Raw genomic sequence first — 21,351 nt, forward strand, 5'->3', positions numbered from 1 at the left:
GGCAAGAGAGGTAGTTACAGAAAGGTAGGAAATGAGAAGAGACTTGGGGCCTTCTCAGAATGCCAAGGAGCCCAGACATGGAAGGAAGTACCGCCTCGGCAGGTGCCAGGCATGAGCCACGCTGGAAGTGCTGCTGCACAGCCAGAAGCAGGCCCATGGGCTCAGGCAGCCTAGTCCCGGGCTTGCTTCTCCTGCTGTAGCTCAACTTCCACTGCAGAAGACAGTGCTTGGGCAATGCCACTACCTGCCCTCCTAACCCACCATCCCCTCGGCACCTTCGTGGCAGCTGTGGGTTGAAGCTGTCAGCATGAGCTAAAAACCAGGCACATACTGCAGGCGCAAAAAGGCCCTGCACCTGGACAGAAGTTCTGCTTACCCAAAGCCTCTTGGCCTGGTAGCAAGAGAGAAATTCGTACCTCACCATAGACCCAGACCTCTAACCCCTCCCGCTGACAACCCACCACCCAGAACAGGCGTGGGTCGTCTGCTCCAGCAGCCCCCGGCCCTCTCCCTGTACTGCTGGACTTGGCCTCTGCTCTGTCACACCTGCTACTTTTCCTTCCAAGCCAGAGCTCCTCCAGCTGGCCTAGGTGTGGGCTGGAGGAACAGGCCCCTCAGCCTTCCGTAAGCCTGCCTTTGGGAACACTGGATGTGACCAAGTAAGTACCCCACACACACTTCTGGGAGACCTAACTCACCTTAGCTGTGGAGGATGATGTTGCAATCTGAATCACCTTGGCCAGAAGGTTCTTGGGAAGTGGAAACTGGGTCAGAGCCCTAATGGCACTGTCATCATCTGTCATCTCAAAGGAACTCCCCCTGGAAGGAACAAAAGTTTAGCTGAAAGTTATCTCTCTTCGTGGACCCATTTCCTCAAGGCTCTCAGATGCAGGAGTGAGGACACTGCACTGCAGCAGGGAGCCAGGAGGCATGAACTGGATGGGAAACTGGACATCTCTGCTCCTCCCACAGTCACACCCGCATGGGGAGTGCTCCCTCCATGCCCCCACACAGATAAGACAGCAGAGGGCAGAGGCTCCACACTGCTGTTCTGCAAAAGCCCAGCCACACAGTGGAAGACCATAGCTGGCTTCTACGCAGACATATGCTGAGTGACGGGACACACGGGATGAAATGTGAGGCGGGGCACTCCCATCTCAGGGAAGGCTAGCAAGGAACATTCGCACATCCCCGTGTCAAGGCACAGCCAGCCTCTATTGCATCCCCAGCCCCCTTCTGTACCTTGAGTCCCTGAGTGGGGTGTGGGAATCCTGCTGGGTCATGGACAAGAAGTCGGTAACATCTATGGTCCCTTCTTCTAGCTCTTCCTCCTCATCCTCTTCTTCATCCCGAACCAAAGAGCGGGATAGGCCCCCAGGCCCCCCTGGCCGAATGCTCTCCGGATTCAGCTGCCTCCAGGAAGTAGGGGGCATGGTGGGTTCCGGACGCCACCAGCTGTCAGCAGGGGAGCCGAAGCGATCAGCTAGCACTCGGTATTTGGCTGCGTCAAACAACTCATTCCGGGGACCCAGCAGACCCCAGCCCTGGAGGGGAAAAGGGATGCTGTAAAGATTCATACCATCTTTACCCCAGTCAGCATGGCCCGTGTCCATCTACACCATGAAGTCCCTTGTGTTGTGGAGCCAGTTTTTTATCTGTTAACCCACTTCAGCCCCTACTCCAGAAGTAGGCATGGAACACTGAAAGATGCCTAGCTTTGAGACACATAATCCCACATAGCAATGGGTGAGCAGAAGATACTTTTTTTTTACTTTTTGACACAGGGTCTCACTCTGTCACCCAGGCTGGAGTGTAGTGGCACAATCACGGCTCACTACAACCTCTGCCTCCTAGGTTCAGGTGACACTTCCACTTCAGCCTCCCAAGTACAGGCATGAACCACCACGTCCAGCTAATTTTTGTAGAGACAGGGCTTCGCCATGTTGCCCAGGCTGGCCTCAAGTGATCCACTCGCCTCAGCCTCCCAAAGTGCTTGGGAGGCATAAGCCACCACACCCAGCCCAAGAAGATACATTCATACAGTGATCTAGGAAGCTTCAGTAAATACAGCAATTAAAACCTACATAGCCAGCTGGGTGAAGTGGCTCACCCCTGTACTTCCAGCACTTTGGGAGACTGAGGTGGGCAGATCACCTGAGGTCAGGAGTTCAAGACCAGCCTGACCAACATGGTGAAACCCCGTCTCTATTAAGAAATATATATACATGCCGGGCGCGGTGGCTCATGCCTATAATCCCAGCACTTTGGGAGGCCGAGGCGGGTGGATCACAAGGTCAAGAGATCGAGACCATCCTGGTCAACATGGTGAAACCCCGTCTCTACTAAAAACTACGAAAAATTAGCTGGGCATGGTGGTGCGTGCCTGTAATCCCAGCTACTCAGGAGGCTGAGGCAGGAGAATTGCCTGAACCCAGGAGGCGGAGGTTGCGGTGAGCCGAGATCGCGCCATTGCACTCCAGCCTGGGTAACAAGAGTGAAACTGTCTCAAAAAAAAAAAAAAGAAATATATATACATGTGTATATATATACACACACACACATATGTATGTATATATATATATATGTATATATATACACACACACACAAAAAATACATATATATACACACATATAAATTAGCTGGGCATGGTGGCAGGTGCCTGTAATCCCAGCTACTCAGGAGGCTGAGGCAGGAGAATCACTTGAACCTGGAACGCAGTGGTTGCGGTGAGCCAAGATGGCACTGCTGCACTCCAGCCTGGGGAACAGAGACTCCACCAAACAAACAAACAAACAAAAAACCTACGTAGCCTACACCATAGAACAGATGTAATTTCTGATATAAGAATCCCATTAGGAATACATTCTAGATAAATAACTTGAAATGTTAAAGCTATTTATATAAAAATATTTTAAATGTGTTACAGCTTCATGCTTTTCTACAGAAAATATAAATTCAACATTTGCTAAGTCTCTAGCGTGTACACAGCAACATGTTGGCCACCTGGGCATCATCAGGAGAGACAAGACCTGGTCCTTGCCCTCAACCAGTTCACAATATAAGAGGCAGTTAGCCAAGGGCGGTGGTATGCACCTGTAGTCCCAGCTACTCAGAAGGCTGAAGCAAGAAGATCACTTGGGCTTTAGAGATCGAGGCTGCGGTGAGCCATGATCACACCACTTTACTGAACTCTAACCTGGGCGACAGAGCAAGGTCTCCAAAAAACAAAGAATCTAAGTGGCAGAAGAGGAATGCAGATGACCAGGGTCAAAGAAACAAAGACATAAATAAGCAGCCAGGAGAACAAGGAGCAGATGCCAAGAAAGCACAGGTGGCAGGAGCTGCCACCGGGAGAGGTAAAGGTGACAAAGCCCGCAGGACAGCAAGAACACGGCTCATCAGGTCTCTGACGTCAGGACCATGTGACAGGAGACAGCACAGGCCATGGGCCAGGAACCTCTCTAAGGTGGCCTTGCAGTCCCACCTGACTCATGACAAGCTAGAGAGTGACCACAGCCTGCCTTCTTAAGTTTCTCCTGTCAGGCGCAGTGGTACGCACCTGTAGTCCCAGCTACTCGGGAGGCTGAGGCTAGAGGATCGCTTGAGCCCAGGAGTTCTGGGCTGTAGTGCGCTATGCCGACCGGTTGTCCGCACTAAGTTCAGCATCAATATGGTGACCTCCCAGGAGCGGGGGGCCACCAGGTTGCCTAAGGAGGGGTGAACTTGTTCAGTTCGGAAATGGAGCAGGTCAAAACTCCCGTGCTGATCAGTAGTGGGATCGCACCTATAAATAGCTACTGCACTCCAGCCTGGGCAACATAGCGAGACTCCGTCTCTTCAAAAAAAAAAAAAAGTTTCTCCTTAGGTTTTTTTTTAATAGATGGAATCTCTCTCTGTCAGGCTGGAGTGCAGTGGTGCAATCTCGGCTCACTGCAACCTCCGCCTCCCGGGTCCTGGTTCAAGCAGTTGTTCTGCCTCAGCCTTCTGAGTAGCTGGGATTACAGGAACACACCACCATGCCCAGCTAATTTTTGGATTTTTAGCAGAGACAGGGTTTCACCATGTTGGCCAGGCTAGTCGTGAACTCCTGAACTCATGATCTGCCCACCTTGGCCTCCCAAAGTGCTGGGATTACAGGAGTGGGCTACCACACCTGGCCTCCCCTTAGGTTTTTGAAATAATTAAATGTAATCTTAAAAAATCTATTCACAACAGTAACAAAAACCATCACCTACCTAAGATGAACTAAGGTGGATTAAAAAGGTACAGACTGGCAAGGGAGCTCACAGCTGCGCATATTCACCCAGACTCTAAGCCACAGTGCCTGGCAAGGACCATTCTTCAAGAATGAGCCTCTTCTATTTAGGAGGCTGGGGTGTATTTATGTCCGCCCATGGACACCTCCCTCTGGGCTGTGGCTGCTGACTCAGTCCCCTTTGCTTGCCAGCACGTCTCACCAAGCACAACGGCAATGTGGAAAAACGCATCTGTTTTGGGGGGAAAGGGAAACGCTGAAGAACTGGGAGTATAGCCATTAAAAGGCTGAGTTCTAGAACAAAAAACTCCTGTAACCACAATGAGATCTCATCTCACACCATTAGGATCCCTATTCTCAAAAACACAGAAACAAAGTAACAAGCACTAGCTTGGACGTGGAGAAACTGGAACCCTTGTGCACCACTGGTGGGAAAGTCAAGTACGGCAGCCACTGTGGGAAAGTCAGCCACTACAGAACAGAGTTTGGCAGCCAGGCGCTGTGGCTCCACGACTGTAATCAAGCACTTTGGGAGGCCGAGGCAGGTGGATCACAAGGTCAGAAGTTTGAGACCAGCCTGGCCAATATGGTGAAATGCCATCTCTACTAATGTACAAAACTTAGCTGGGCGTGGTGGCACATGCCTGTAGACCCAGTTACTTAGGAAGCTGAGGCAGGAGAATCGCTTGAACCCAGGGGGTGGAGATTGCAGTGAGCAGAGATGGCGCCACTGCACTCCAACCTGGGCGACAGAGTAAGACTCTGTATCAAAAAAAAGTTTGAGGCCGGGCGCAGTGGCTCAAGCCTGTAATCCCAGCACTTTGGGAGGCCGAGGCGGGTGGATCACGAGGTCAAGAGATCGAGACCATCCTGGTCAACATGGTGAAACCCCGTCTCTACTAAAATACAAAAAAAAAATTAGTTGGGCATGGTGGCGTATGCCTGTAATCCCAGCTACTCAGGAGGCTGAGGCAGGAGAATTGCCTGAATCCAGGAGGCGGAGGTTGCGGTGAGCCGAGATCGCGCCATTGCACTCCAGCCTGGGTAACATGAGTGAAACTCCGTCTCAAAAAAAAAAAAAAAGTTTGGCAATTCAAAAAAAAAACAAGAGCAAAGCATAATTATCGTGATCCAGCAACTTTACTACTTTGGGTATATACGCAGAGAGCCGAAAGCAGAGTCTCAGACATCAGTACACTCATGCTGACAGCAGCATTATTCACAATGTTAAAACATGGAAGCACCCCAACCATCCACTGATGGATGAATGTGTAAGTGAAATGTGGTAGAACCTGACAATGGAATACTATCCATTCCTTGAAAAGAAGGAATATTGGGCACACACTAAAACATGTATGAACCTTCAGGGCATTATGCCAAGTGAAACTGCCAATCACAAAAGGACAAATATTGAATGGTTCTATTTATATGAGAAATCTAGAATAGTCAAATTCTCACAGACACAGAAAGGAGATTAGTGGTTACCAGGGACTGAGGGCAGGAAATGGGGAGTTACTGTTTGATGAGTACAGAGTGTGTTTTGCAAAATGAAAAAGTTCTGGAGATTGGCTGCACAACAATATGAATATACTTAACACTACTGACCTAGACTTTAAAATGGTTAATGAGGGCGGGCGTGGCTTCACGCCTATAATCCCAGCACTTTAGGACGCCAAGGTGGGTGGATTACAAGGTAAGGAGTTCAAGACCAGCCTGACCAACATGGTGAAACCCCGTCTCTACCAAAAATACAAAAATTAGCCGGGCACAGTGGCGTGTGCCTATAATCCCAGCTACAGGAGACAAATGGATTGCTTGAGCCCAGGAGTTCAAGACCAGTCTTGGCAATACAGGAAGACCCTGCCTCTATAAAATTAGTTGGGTATGGTGGTGCACGCCTGCAATCTCAGTTACTCGGGAGGCTGAGGTAGGAGGAACTCTTCAGCCTGGGAGGTGGAGGCTGCAGTGAGCCATGATAGCAGCACTGCACTCCAGCCTAGCCCACATGGCAAAACTCTGTCTCGAAACAAATAAATAAAAAAAAAAAACACAGATAAACCTGGAAGACATTAAGTAAGCCAGACACAAAGAAAATTCCACATGGGCTGTGTGCATCACTTGAGGTTCAGGAGTTCAAGACCAGCCTGGACAACATGGCAAAACCTTGTCTCTACAAAAATGCAAAAATTAGCTGGGCATGGTGGCACATGCCTGTAATCCCAGCTACTCAGGAGGCAAAGGCATAACAATTGCTTGGACCTAGGAGGCGGAAACTGCAGTGAGTCAAGATCGCGCCACTGCACTCTAAGTGATAGAGCCAGACTCTGTCTCAAAAACAAAACAAAACAAAAATACCACATGATCTCACTTATATGCGGAATCTAAAATAAGCTGAATATACAGAAACAGTAGACATGGTGATTACCAGGGGCAAGAAGAAAAGAGGAATGAGGAGATGTAGGTCCAACAATATAGTTACAAATAAAGAAGAATAAATCTGAAAGTCTAAAGTACACCATAAGGACTATTTATATTGTATTATAAACTGGAAATTTGCTAAGGGTACATTTTTTTCTCTTTTCTTTTTTTTTTTGAGACATAGAGTCTCACCCTGTTGCCCAGGCTGGAGTGCAATAGCACAATCTCGGCTCACTACAACCTCCGCCTCCCAGGTTCAAGCAATTCTCCTGCCTCAGCCTCCCAAGTAGCTGAGATAACAGACACCTACCACCATGCCCAGCTAATTTTTTTTATCTTTAGTAGAGATGGGGTATCACCATGTTGGCCAGACTGGTCTTGAACTCCTGACTTTGTGATCCGCCTGCCTCGGCCTCCCTAAATTCTAGGATTATAGGTGTGAGCCACCACACCCAGCTTTTTTTTTTTTTTTTTTTTTTTTGGAGACAGAGTCTCACTGTTGCCCAGGCTGTGTTGCTTAGGCTGGAGTGCAGTGGCGCGGTCTTGGCTCAATGCAACCTCTGCCTCCCTGGTTCAAGCAATTCTCCTGCCTCAGCCTCCTGAGTAGCTGGGATTATAGGTGCCCACCACCATGCCCAACTAATTTTTTGTATTTTTAGTAGAGAGGGGTTTTGCCATGTTGGCCAGGCTGGTCTCGAACTCCAGGCGTCAACTGATCCACATACTTCAGCTTCCCAAAATGCTGGAATTACCAGCATGAGCCACCATGCCCAGCCTTTGGTGCTCTAACCACAAAAAAAGATAACTATTTGAGGTGGCAGATATCTTAATTTGCTTGACTGTAGTATTCATTTTACTGTGTGTTTATGAAAGTGTATGTGAGTATGAAACACCATACTGTACATATTAAAGACAATTAAAAAAAATAGGAGCTGTGACTCACACCTATAATCCCAGCACTTCGGGAGGCTAAGGTGAGAGGATCACTTCAGCCCAGGAGTTCAAGACTAGTCTGGGCAACATAGTGGGACCCCATCTCTACAGGGCAAAAAAAAAAAAAAGGCCAGGCACAGTGGATCACACCTGTAATCCCAGCACTTTGGAAGCCCAAGACAGGCAGATTGCTTGAACTTACCAGCCTGGCCAACATAGCAAAACCCTGTCTCTACGAAAAATATAAAAACTAAAAACATTAGCTGAGCATAGGGGCACATACTTGTAGTCCCAGCTACTAGGGAGGCTGAGGCAGGAGCATTGCTTGAGCCTGGGAGTCAGAGGTTGCATTGAGCCAAGACTGCGCCACTGCACTCCAGCCTAAGCAACACAGTGAGATCCCATCTCAAAAAGAAAAAAAAAAGCTGAGCACAGTGGCTAACACTTGTAATCCCAGCACTTTGCAAGGCTGAGGCCAGTGGATCACGTGAGGTCACCACTTTGAGACGAGCTGGCCAACATGGTGAAACTCCGTCTCTACTAAAAAAAACAAAAAAATTAGCTGGGCGTGGTGGCATGTGCCTGTGCCTACTCTGGAGGCTGAGGCAGGAGAATCGCTTGAACCCGGAAGGCAGAGGTTACAGTGAGCCACTGCACTCCAGCCTGGGTAACAGGGCGAGACTCGGTCTTAAAGAAAAAAAAAAAATTAGATGTTCCATGAGGAACAAAATCATCCAAGGTTGAGAACCACTGAGGTAGAGCTACCCTATGGGAGATGGAGATTTTCAAGACATTAAACACAGAATGGTTGAATCTAAAAGATATAAGATTCCCCAGAAATGAAAAAGAAATTAGCTGGACATGGTTGTGTGTGCCTGTAATCCCAGCTACCTGGAAGCTAAGGCAGGAGCCTTGGAGTTCAAGACCTGCCTGGGCAACACAGCTAGACCCTATTTCAATCAATCAAGATGTTTTAGAGGGTGGAAGAGGAAAAGGTACTTGAGAGTGACCTAGAGAGAAAAGAGAAGTAGAGGTCTTCCAGTGGCTGAGGACAAAATGCACGGCAGTGCCAAGGCTAATTCCCAGAGGCCAGGCATAGTCAGCTCACAACTGTAATCCCAGTACTTTGGGAGGCCAAGGCAGAAGGATCGCTTGATCCCAGGAATTAGAGACCAGCCTTGGCAAGAGTAAAACTGTCTCTATTTTAAAAAAAAAAAAAAAAAAAAAAAAAAAAGGCCAGGCACGGTGGCTCATGCCTGTAATCCCAGCACTTTGGGAGGCCGAGGCAGGTGAATCATGAGGTTAGGAGTTGGAGACCAGCCTGGCCAAAAGACCAGCCTGGCCAGTATGGTGAAACCCCGTCTCTACTAAAAATACAAAAATAGCCGGGCATGGTGGCAGGCACCTGTAATCCCAGCTACTCGAGAGGCTGAAGCAGGAGAACTGTTTGAAACTGGGAGGTGGAGGCTGGAGTGAGCCAAAGATTGTGCCACTGCGCCGTAGCCTGGGCGACAGAGCGAGACTCCAACTAAAAAAAAAAAATTTTTTTTAAGATATTAACTGGCTCTCAAACTAAAAAAAATAATAAAAAAATAAAAATAAGCCGGGCGCGGTGGCTCAAGCCTGTAATCCCAGCACTTTGGGAGGCCGAGGCGGGTGGATCACGAGGTCAAGAGATCGAGACCATCCTGGTCAACACGGTGAAACCCCGACTCTACTAAAGCTACAAAAAATTAGCTGGGCATGGTGGCGCGTGCCTGTAATCCCAGCTGCTCAGGAGGCTGAGGCAGGAGAATTGCCTGAACCCAGGAGGCGGAGGTTGTGGTGAGCCGAGATCGCGCCATTACACTCCAGCCTGGGTAACAAGAGTGAAACTCCGTCTCAAAAAATAAAAATAAAAATAAAAATAAAAATAGGTGTGAGGGGATCTGCCGGACCCTTGCAAATTCAATTTCTTTCCCATTCCGGGCCCTTCCCTATCGTCGCCCCATTCACCTTGGATCATGTTCAAGAAATTTGATGAAAAAGAAAACGTGTTGAACTGCATCCACTTGAAAACCTCAGTTATTAAGGGTATTAAGAATCAGTTGATAGAGCAATTTCCAGGTATTGAACCGTGGCTTAATCAGATCATGCTTAAGAAAGATCCTGTCAAAATAGTCCGATGCTATGAACATATAGAAATCCTTACCGTAAATGGAGAATTACTATATTTTAGACAAAGAGAAGGGCCTTTTTATCCAACCCTAAGGTTACTTCACAAATATCCTTTTATCTTGCCACACCAGCAGGTTGATAAAGGAGCCATCAAATTTGTACTCAGTGGAGCAAATATCATGTGTCCAGGCTTAACTTCTCCTGGAGCTAAGCTTTATCCTGCTGCAGTAGATACCATTGTTGCTATCATGGCAGAAGGAAAACAACATGCTCTATGTGTTGGAGTCATGAAGATGTCTGCAGAAGATATTGAGAAAGTCAACAAAGGAATTGGCATTGAAAATATTCATTATTTAAATGATGGGCTGTGGCATATGAAGACATATAAATGAGCCTCAGAAGGAATCCACTTGGGCTAAATATGGATATTGTGCTGTACCTGTGTTTGTGTCTGTGTGTGACAGCATGAAGATAATGCTTGTGATTATGCTGAATAAATTCACCAGATGCTAAAAAATAAATAATAAATAAAAATAAAAGATATTAACTGGCTCTCAAGTTAATATAAAATGGATCATTTTATCAGCCTCTCCAGATACAACCAAAGGTTCAAGAATAAGGAAAATGCCAAGACGACGGGAGGGAGGAAGGAAAAAAAGAAAAAGGAAAAGGCCTTCAGAGAGAAAACTAAAAACCTGAAGTGTGCAACAAGGAAAAAGATTTAAAGTGGTCCAAAAGACTTTTTTTTTTTTTTTTTGATTTTTTTTAATTGTGTAACATACATACAGGCTGGGCGCAGTGGCCCACACCTGTCATCCCAGCACTTTGGGAGGCTGAGGCAGGAGGATGGCTTGAACCCAGGAGTTCAAAACCAGCCTCAGCAATATAGCAAGACCCCATCTCTAGTTTAAAAAAAAAAAAAAAAAAAGGTAACTAAGAGTCCATGAACAAAGATGGCCAAGACAGCAGAGTAGAGAAAATACAAGCACAAAGAGCTGTTTGCAGTAGATCAGAGACAAGGGAAGAAATCAGAGCACTGCCTGTAGAAAAGAACCAGAAGAGAAAGAATCTAAAAATTAAACAAAAGGGCAACAGGGGAGATGGAGAAGAGACACAGAGAAAGAGGACTGTTACAGTTTGGGTGTCTGTCCCCTCCACATCTCATGCTGAAATATGATCCCCAATGACAAAGTGTGAAGCGTTTGGGTCACAGGGGCAGATTCCTCATGAATGGCTTGATGCCCTCCCCACAGTAATGAAAAAGTTCTTGCCCTGTTAGTTCACACAAAAGCTAGTTGTTTAAATGACCCTGGCTTCTCTCTCACTGTGTGACACACCAGCTCCCCTTCCCTTCCACCGTGACTTCCTGAGGCCTCATCAGAAGCCAAGCAGATGCTGGCACCAGGTTTCTTGTAGTCTGCAAAACTGTGAGACAAACCCCCTTTTTTTTTTTTTGAAATAAATTACCCAGTTTCATGTATTCCATTATAGCAATTAACTATTATAGGAACAGAGAAAAGAAATGGGTATTATGGGGGCCCAGAAAAGCAAGAGGGACCTTCCTCTTCAAATAGAGGAAAGAGGAACAGTAAAAGCCTCGAGGGAATATGCAGCCTATGGCTTTTTCTTGTCAGAGCAGAGATGAAGACTTAGGAATCTGGCCAGGTGCCGTGTTCACACCTGCAATCCCAGCACTGAGGGAAGCTGAGGTGGGAGGATTGCTTGAGACCAGGAGTTTGAGACCAGCCTGGGCAATAGGAAAAAACCCCATCTCTATAAAAAATACAAAAAAATTAGCCAGGCATGGTAGTACAGGCCTGTAGTCCCAGCTACTGGGGAGGTTGAGATGGGAAGATGGCTTGAGCCTGGGAGGTCGAGGCTGCAGTGAGCCATGACAATGCCACTGCACTCCAGCCTGGGCAACAGAGCAAGACCCTGTCTCAAAAAAAATTAGAGCGGACATGGTGCCGCATGTCTGTAGTCCCAGCACTTTGGGAGGTGGAGGCAAAAGGACTGTTTGAGGCCAGGAGTTTGAGATCAATCTGAGCAACACAGCAAGACCTCATCTCTACTAAAAATAAAAATATTTTTAGAAATTAAAAAAAACAAGATTGGACTACATGGCTATAGAGAAAAACCTACAGGAAATGAGAAAAAAAAAACAGAAACCAACACAAAAATACATCCATCATCCTATATATAGGAAGTTTTTCATAAAGTGGTTCCTCTCTGTAGTTGTTTTATTTTTCCTCCATGATGAAGCCTTTTTTATTTTTTATTTATTTATTTTTATTGCATTTTAGGTTTGGCCTCTCTGTAGTTTTTAAAACCACAGCAAGGCCGGGCGCGGTGGCTCAAGCCTGTAATCCCAGCACTTTGGGAGGCCGAGGCGGGTGGATCACGAGGTCAAGAGATCGAGACCATCCTGGTCAACATGGTGAAACCCCGTCTCTACTAAAAATACAAAAAATCAGCTGGGCATGGTGGCGTGTGCCTGTAATCCCAGCTACTCAGGAGGCTGAGGCAGGAGAATTGCCTGAACCCAGGAGGCGGAGGTTGCGGTGAGCCGAGATCGCGCCATTGCACTCCAGCCTGGATAAAATAAAAAAAACCCCACATCAAAAAAAAAAAAAAAAAAAAAAAAAAATAAAAAAACCACAGCAAACAGACTGGGTGGTTTTTAAAACCACAGCAAATAGATTACAAACTCATGCCTGTAATCCTAACACTTTGGGAGGCCGAAGCAGGCAGATCACTTGAGGTCAGGAGTTCAAGACCAGCCTGGCCAACAGGATGAAACCCTTGTCTCTACTAAAAATACAAAAATTAGCCAGGCGTGGTGGTGGGCACTTGTAATCCCAGCTACCTGGGAGCCTGAGACACGAGAATCACTTGAACCTGGGAGGTGGAGGTTGCAGTAAGACAAGATCACACCACTGCACTCCAGCCTGGGCAACTGAGCAAGACTGTCTCAAAACAAAACACAGAAAACAGATAAAGCTATATATATATATATATATATATATGAAGTTATATACTGTGTGTGTGTGTGTGTGTGTGTGTAAATATAATTTTTTCGCCTCATTGGCTGAACAGCAAGAAAGGAAACAAGGAAGTAGGAAGGGCTAAGGACAGGTGAGTGATAGAACACTATGCCAACCTCTACCAACAAGAACAAAGAGCAAGGAGTTTCCCAGGAGGAAGGTCTGCATGGCTTTCACTGAGGGAGGGTCACCTTGAACAGCTGGCAGGCCGCAGCTGCAGCCTGCCGCTCAGCATCAATCTTCTTGCTGCCATAGCCTTCTACCTCCACGCTCTTGGGCCACTTTATGTGCAGTGTGACTTTCTGGGGAAGAGAAGAGAGAATCAGAACTCTTGCCACTCCAGACTACAGAGTTGTTGCAAATCACATGGAGAATAAACAGCTGTGGACCTCACAACAGCAACAGGCTAGGCTCAGAGTTGAGAGCAGAAGACAGAACCTCAATCCCATTATTAACTCCTTAAAGGCTCTAACCCTCCCACCATGAAACCATTTGTTCTACCCCAAGCTGTTTTGCTTCTCCAAGGTACCATGTTCTAGCCAGAGGCCAAGCTGGGATCCACCTTTATTACAAAAATTGCTGGGGGACAGGGTCTCACTCTATTGCCCAGGCTGGAGTGCAGTGGGGCAATCACAGCTCACTGTAGCCTCAACCTCCTAGGCTCAACCAATCCTCTCATCTCAGCTTCCCTAGTAGCTGGGACTACAGGCCTGCACCATAATGCCTGGCTAATTTTTTTTTTATTTTATAGAAATGGGGTCCCACTATGTCGCCCAGGCTGGTCTTAAAACCCCGGGCCCAAGGGATCCTCCCTACTCAGCCTCCCAAAGTGCTGGAATTACAGCCATAAACCACCACACCCAGGCCCCATTTTTATTTTTAAAAATCATCCAGACTGACAGCAGTGGTGGCTCCCAGCATTTTGAGAGGCTGAGGAGGAGGGATCCCTTGAGCCAAGGGGTTTGAGACCACCCTATGCAACATAGCAAGAACCCATCCCTACAAAAAATACAAAAAATTAGCTGAGTGAGATGGTACCTGCCTGCAGTCCCAGCTACTCTGGAGGCTGAGGCAGGAGGATCACTTGATCCCAGGAGTTTGAGGTTACTGTGAGTTACAACTGCACCACTGCACTCCGGCCTGAGTGACAGAGAGGCTCTGATACTGTCTCTACAAAAATAAATAAAATAAATGTTAAATCATTCAAAATGGTTTGTCTGCATGCTTCTATAGTTCAAGAATGTATAGGACTCTAAGGGCGAGAATTCTCATCATCAACTCTAACCCTCCACAGTCCTTAGTTGATGGGGAACAAAAACCAAGGATCAGTGTAGGGGCCTGTCTTAGACAAGATGGTGCCTCATTTGCCCTGTGTTCCACTTCCCTAATGCAGGCATGTGTATTCTGGCTGTTCGTCAAACCTAGCTTTGCTCTGAGTATCTGCTGAACATTTTAATTCAGGAAACCCATTCTATGGCCTCCTTGACAAAGAAACCTAAGAGAAAAAGGACAAACAGCCTCCTTTCTCAGTCATATCAGTGTTTTTCCTTGCCACCAGCAGAGTTACCTTTTTCTTCGGTCCATTTGTGTGCACGTAGACTAGTTTGTCTTTTGCATGTGAGATGCCAAGGGCTCTTCCAATCACACTGTTGAGAAGATTTTTGGGCTGTGGGAACTCTTTTAATAGGTCCCTAGAAGCTAAGAAAATAAGAACAAAAGCATTACAGTTGTTCTTTTTCTTTTAAAAACTCCATGGGGCAACCCTGGGCTGGATTCTGAGGATGTTGGCTCGTGACCCCAAACCACCCAGGAGCACCTTGAAAAACGAAGGAGGAATGACTTCAGGGTTTACAGGGGAGAGTGGGGCAAGACCCACTTGAATAACTCACTCCAATAACCATCTTTTGAAGGAAAAGGGCTAATGACCCACACACCACAGAAGGGAATCTACCAGCATCCTCTTCCCCGCCCAATCTCCTTATTTCATACATCAGCTACAGAAGCCTGGTTGGTTAATAAACCCTCCTAGTCTGATGTCTGAAAGAAGGTACTAAACAAACAAACAAACAAACAAAAAATACAAAAACAAAAATCCACCACACACACAAACTGGAGATCAAGACAATGCAAGGCCCCTCCTAAAATAAGACACACAGAAGAGAGGCCTGGCCGCATGTATCTCAAGTGATGAGACCCAGACGCTAAATACCAGACCCCAGCTCTCAAGTATACCTAAGCACACTGCAAAAGGCTTCCAAAGAGCCAAACTATGTGTGGGGACTGATTAAAGACCTTTACAGCTGGTCACAGAGGCTCATGCCTGTAATCCTAGCACTTTGGGAGGCTGAGGCAGGCCAGATTACCTGAGGTCAGGATTTCAAGACCAGCCTGACCAACAGGGTGAAACCACCATCTCTACTAAAAATACAAAAATTAGCTGGGTGTCGTGGCTAACACCTGTAATCCCAGCGACTCAGGAGGCTGAGGCAGGAGAATCACTTGAACCCAGGAGGCAGAGATTGCAGTGAGCCAAGATCGTGCCATTGCACTCCAGCCTCAGGAAAACCCCGTCTTAAAAAAAAAATTTTTTTTAAATTAATTTAAAAAGACCTCTACATCTGAGCAGGAATAAGTTATTCCTCCTCCAAGTTCTCTGGAATCATAGGGAAAACTGATGCATCAGATACCATGAGAGGTGCCTTGCTTCTTTTTACTTGTTTTTTTGGATCAATCCCAGAGCAGAAATGGGTCAGATGTCTACTCAGAAGAAGCTTGTACCAGACACAAGGCTTAACCAGGTCATGAAGAGGTCTGCTAGGAACATGGGGGTCCATATTCTCCACTCTAGTCTCTGGCAGCTCCAAAAGGGGCACTACATATGCACATGTGCACCTGCATGTACACTGATCACCCGGGGAGCTTATTCACCGCATGGGCATCCAGCTCCCCACAGGGCACCTAAGAATGGCAGCGATGTTGGAGGAGGCTCTTTATTTTGAAAAAATGCCTCCAGGCTGGGCGCGGTGGCTCACGCCTGTAATCCCAGCACTTTGGGAGGCCAAGGCGGGTGGATCACGAGGTCAAGAGATCAAGACCATCCTGGTCAACACGGTGAAACCCCGTCTCTACTAAAAATACAAAAAATCAGCTGGGCATGGTGGCACATGCCTGTAATCCCAGCTACTCAGGAGGCTGAGGCAGAATTGCCTGAACCCAGGAGGCGGAGGTTGCGGTGAGCCGAGATCGCGCCATTGCACTCCAGCCTGGGTAACAAGAGTGAAACTCCGTCTCAAAAAAAAAAAAAAAAGAAAAGAAAAGAAAAGAAAAAATGCCTCCAAGCATTCTGATGTAACTCTGCTGCTGGTTTGAAATTGTTTCCTTGGAACAGAGTCCTGTATCAAGTGGCCAGGATGGAGAACACCTGGTCCTGTCTCCATCTAAGCGGTAACTTGTAAAGCAACTAAGATTCAAGCAATTAAGAAACCATATATAGGCTGGGTGCGATGGCTCACGCCTATAATCCTAGCACTTTGGGAAGCCAAGGTGGGTGGATCACCTGAGGTCAGGAGTTCAAGACCACCCTGGCCATAATGGAGAAACCCCCATCTTTAAAAAAAAAAAAAAAGAAAGAAACCGGCCGGGCGTGGTGGCTCACGCCTGTAATCCAAGCATTTTGGAGGCCAAGGCGGGTGGATCACCTGAGGTCGGAAGTTCAAGACCAGCCTGACCAACATGGTGAAACCCTGTCTTAAAGAAAAAAAAAAAAGAAAGAAAGAAAGAAACCATATATAAGTGGACTTACGGGGACTGGTCACAGAGGGACCTAACTCTGAATAGCCTACTAAACCTACTGGTTTAACAACAGAGATGCACTGAGAGCCCCCCTTCAGCTCTGTAAGGTTGGTGGAGACTGGCGTTCTCTACCCACTTTGATGCTTTCGCCAGCTTTATTCTCTGCACTATTCGGGAGGCACAAAGCTGGAGTCCACCAAAGCAGTCATTCTGTCTCTATTTGAGATCCTGATGTATCAGGAGTATTTTGGGCGATTTCTCACACTGGTGAAAGCATGCTTATCCCTAGAAGCTCTAGCCCTTGGCTACTCATCCTGGCAGGAGCTGGACTTTTACTCGTTTTCCCCACTCTCTCTCGGTCTCGCGCCTCTCAACTATTCTTGCCAGTAGCAGGTCTCTAAGGCTCCATTGGGGTCTGTGCCACGCTAAGCTTTACAAACAGCAAGGCGGCGGCCCACCGGCGGATGGCGAACTTGGCCGCTATGAAAGAGAGGACCCCCGGCCGCTAGGCCGGGTTTCGGCCCGCGCCCCTAACGCTGCCATCCCAGGAGTCAAGGGCGTAGCCGCCCACCCTCGCTGCTGCCCTCACCGTTCACCATAGTTCCGTCGCCTTCCCCAGGCCCGCCGGGGGCCATCCCTGACTCGGCCTCGGTGGCCTCCTTGGTGCAGTCGGAGGAGGCGCAGCCTGACGAGAAGCCGCGCGAGCGACCCTGTGGTCCAGCAGAACCGGGACCCAGCGGCCGCAGGCGCGGAGAGACGCCGGCGACCAGCGCCATGAGCCTCTTGGCGGCCGCCATCGTGCTCCCGCCGACCCCCGCGGCCTGTGTGCTGAAGAGACCGGGCGAAAAGAACGGGAGTGGCCGGCCCGAGCTCTGCGCGCCCCCTGCCGGCCGGGCGGACCCGACGGCCGAGCCCAGATGAGGGCATCCGCAGCCCGCCCTAGCTCACTACAGCCCTGAGCCTCCAGCAGGAGGGCTCGGCGCGGCCCAGGGCTTGGACCCTGCCGAGCTCACTCTCCGGCAAATCTAAACGGGCAGTCATGTGGATCGGAGGCAGGAAGACTGAATGGAGCTTTTGGGGAGAAAATGATGTTAGGCCTGAGCTCAATGTCATATAAGGAAGCGAAGTTAGTTCCCTACCAATTGTTCGTATCTCTCAACTTTCAGCATGCTTCTAGCAAATCGGCAGCCCCATTTTTTTTTTTTTTTTTTTTGAGATGGAGTCTCGCTGTGTTGCTCAGGCTGGAGTGCACTGGCTAGATCTCGGCTCACTGCAACCTCTGCCTCCTGGATTCAAGTTATTCTCCTGCCTCAGCCTCCCAAGTAGCTGGGATTACAGAAGCCTGCCACCACACCCAGCTAATTTTTGTATTTGCTACTTTTTTTATTTTTAGTAGAGACCAGGTTTCCCCAGGTTGGTCAGGCTGGTCTTGAACTCCTAACCTCAGGTGATCCAACCACCTCGGCCTCCCAAAATGCTGGATAACAGGCATGAGCCACCGCGCCCCACCATCCCCATCTTATTTAATGGCTTACAAAGTAAACCTGGTGAAGATCTGGAGCCAGGGCAGGGTGTGGTGGCTCACACCTCTAATCCCTGCACTTTGGGAAGCTGAGGCAGGTGGACTGCTTGAGCCCCGGATTTTGAGACCAGCCTGGGCAACATAGTGAGACCCCAACTCTATTATGTTTAAAAACAAAAAGGAAGATCTGGAGGCAGGCCAAGGAAGACCTCTTCTTCAACATAAGCAGAAACAGATGTAATCCCCAGGGCTGGAGGGGAAGGTGAAAACACCGAACTTTGGACACTGCCAAGAACTGAGTTGGTCCAGCGTGAAGTCCAGCAGTGAAATTGCTGTTCCTCACTTGCTAGAAAGCCAAATAGGATTTCATTTCCAAAATATTCTGCCTGGATCTTAGCCAGGCTCATTCCTCTTCTGCCTCCATGGCCTTGAGGAGCAGGGCTCTGGGTCAATTGGGAATCAGACTGAATCTGCATGTTGAGGGTAGTGACAGTGCAGAGCCAGGGCCTCAAGGTCTCAGTCCCTTGGTTGGGGGGGGAATGGGAGGGGGACTTGTGTAGGAGGTAGTGGCAAAAATATTAAGGGAAAAACAGTAGAGAAAGTTATACGATATAGTCTCAAACCCTTTTGAAAAGCCTGAAAAGGCCAGGCACGGTGGCTCAAGCCTGTAATCCCAGCACTTTGGGAGGCCGAGGCGGGTGGATCACGAAGTCAAGAGATCGAGCCCATCCTGGTCAACACGGTGAAACCCCATCTCTACTAAAAATACAAAAACTTAGCTGGGCATGGTGGCGCGTGCCTGTAATCCCAGGTACTCAGGAGGCTGAGGCAGGAGAATTGCCTGAACCCAGGAGGCGGAGGTTGTGGTGAGCCGAGATCGCGCCATTGCACTCCAGCCTGGGTAACAAGAGCGAAACTCTGTCCCAAAAAAAAAAAAAAAAAAAGAAGAAAAGCCTGAAAGTTTTTTCATATTTTCAGGAGAAGTTCTGGCTGAAGGCAGCCTAAAACCCCCTTACATTTAGTTAGTAAGTAAAGCAAAGGCCAAACATGGTGGCTCACGCCTGTAATCCCAGGCACTTTGGGAGGCTGAGGCAGGTGGATCACAAGGTCGAGAGACCTAGACCCATCCCAGCCAAATGGTGAAACCCCATCTCTACTCAAAATACAAAACATTAGCTGGGCATGGTGGCGCACAACTATAGTACCAGCTGCTCAGGAGGCTGAGGGAGGAGAATCACTCGCACCAGGGAGGTGGAGGTTGCAGTGAACCAAGATTGTGCCACTGCACTCCAGCCTGGCAACAGAATGAGACTCCATCTCAAAAACTAAAAACTAAAAAATAAATAAGTAAAGCAAATAGTTAAAGTATGTAGAAAAGTTTACCTAACTTGTTTACTCATGTAGTCTTAAAACTAACCTTTAAGCTGGATGGCCCTCTCATGAAAAAGTTGACCAAAGATATTACCCCTAATGGTATTTGCTTCAAGCATCAGAACGTGTCCTTAAATCTTTTTTTTTTTTTTTTTTTTTTTTTTGGAAAGGGAGTCTTGCTCTCTCATCAGGCTAGAGTGCAGTGGCACTATCTCAGCTCACTGAAATCTCTGCCTGCTGGATTCAAGTGATTCCCCTGCCTCAGCCTCCTGAGTAGCTAGGGCTACAGGTACATGCCACCACACCCAGCAAACTTTTATTTTTTAGTAGATGGGGTTTCACCATGTTGTCCAGGATGATCTCGATCTCTTGACCTCGTGATCCGCCCACCCAGGACTCCCAAGGTGCTGGGATTACAGGCGTGAGCCACTGCGCCCAGTCTTTTTTTTTTTTTTTTTTTTTTTCTTTTTGAGACGGGAGTCTTGCTCTGTCACCAGGCTGAAGTGCAGTGGCGTGATCTCAGCTCACTGCAACCTCCGCCTCCAGGGTTCTGGCGATTCTCCTGCCTCAGCCTCTCCAGTAGCTAGGACTACAGGCATGTGCCACAACACCCAGCTAATTTTTGTATTTTTAGTAGAGATGGGGTTTCTACTAAACCGGGATGGTCTTGATCTCTTGACCTCATGATCCACCCACCTTGGCCTCCCAAAATGCTGGGATTACAAGCATGAGCCACCATGTCTGGCCCTGTCCTTTAATCTTTCAATCTAGTAGTGTTGACCCAAGCCTTTGTCAATTAAACTTTGCTAAATAAATGCGAGTCTCACTGGCTGAAGAAGGCCGGCGGTTGCAACTGTTTACAGCACTCTCCATGGAGTCTGTAAGAAGCAACAGACCCTCAGCTGAACTGGCAAAGCATAATATCTGTGTGTCAGTGTACTTTATTTATCCGTCACTGAGTCAAGGTCTGCAGGACAGACCCCTGCAAGTAGTGACCCCGACAGCCTCGGACAGAGGTTGGCAGTGTAGCTGGAGGTAAGCTGGGAGGGAGGGATGAGTTTGCTTTACAAGTCCAGGTCTGAATCTGATAAGCCCTGGGAGAGCTTGTTAAAACAGGCTGCCAGATGGTTTGAGCCTGAGCAGAGACATGACGCAGCCTCTTCCATGAAGGCAGAGCCAAGACCATGGTTTCAGAAGGGCCTGCAGTTCGCTTCTCCATACACACTAGTGTGTGTGCAGGATGCCGCCAGAGCACCAAAGCCAAGTAAGAAAGTGAACCAAGTCAGAAACTTCTGAAGTAGAAGTATTCTAAAGGTGGTGAGTCACAACAAAAATCACAGTACTCTTTATAGTAAAATTCTCAAGTATGTTATTTTCTGCTGAAGTTTACAATCAAAGGAAAAAAAGTAATGTTTTATACTGTCTACTAAAAGAAAAGGATCATAGCACATAGGACTCTAGATGGCATCCAGCCCAGGAGGCAGGCTCCAGGCCTACTCACTCAGCAGGTGCTGAGCTGTCACTGCACCAAGTCTTACTGGTTTCAGTTTGACATTTCACAGGAGATTTCTTATTGCTCAAAAAATGAACTCGAGAGAGCCCCCGTAACTCAACGCGGGGAACACCCAGGATAAAAAAAAAAAAAAGCCGGGCGCGGTGGCTCAAGCCTGTAATCCCAGTACTTAGGGAGGCCGAGGCGGGTGGATCACGAGGTCAAGAGATCGAAACCATCCTGGTCAACATGGTGAAACCCCGTCTCTACTAAAAATACAAAAAATTAGCTGGGCATGGTGGCGCGTGCCTGTAATCCCAGCTACTCAGGAGGCTGAGGCAGGAGAATTGCCTGAACCCAGGAGGC

General features: G+C 47.9%; 2 protein-coding genes across 7 annotated transcripts in view; one reads left to right on the forward strand and one right to left on the reverse strand.

The window, feature by feature from the left end:
- The window catches only part of DHX30 (DExH-box helicase 30), a 56,088-nt gene that overhangs the window by 7,499 nt on the left and 27,238 nt on the right, over nt 1-21,351 (reverse strand). For 5 of the 6 annotated variants that reach the window (XM_032297940.1, XM_032297936.1, XM_032297938.1 and 2 more), the window contains 4 exons: nt 14,376-14,506; nt 13,000-13,110; nt 1,243-1,544; nt 699-819 (listed from right to left, as the gene is read on the reverse strand). In XM_032297940.1, coding sequence (XP_032153831.1) covers nt 699-819; nt 1,243-1,544; nt 13,000-13,110; nt 14,376-14,506 — 665 coding nt within the window. Of the gene's footprint in view, nt 1-698; nt 820-1,242; nt 1,545-12,999; nt 13,111-14,375; nt 14,507-17,189; nt 17,480-21,351 lie in introns of those variants that run through there. The other variant, XM_032297935.1, reaches the window with a different exon arrangement.
- On the forward strand, nt 9,506-10,281 carry LOC116564684 (malignant T-cell-amplified sequence 1-like). The gene has a single exon (XM_032297941.1). It carries the CDS (start codon nt 9,611-9,613, stop codon nt 10,154-10,156), a length of 546 nt encoding a protein of 181 aa, XP_032153832.1. The 5' UTR covers nt 9,506-9,610; the 3' UTR covers nt 10,157-10,281.

The sequence above is a fragment of the Sapajus apella genome, unplaced genomic scaffold, assembly GCF_009761245.1.
Source record: "Sapajus apella isolate SASKATOON/1434 unplaced genomic scaffold, GSC_monkey_1.0 scaffold38, whole genome shotgun sequence".
Taxonomy (NCBI): domain Eukaryota; kingdom Metazoa; phylum Chordata; class Mammalia; order Primates; family Cebidae; genus Sapajus; species Sapajus apella.

Coding starts and splice junctions, on each gene's coding strand:
- LOC116564684 (XM_032297941.1), top strand. CDS start 9,611: ATGTTCAAGAAATTTGATGAAAAAGAAAACGTGTTGAACTGCATCCAC.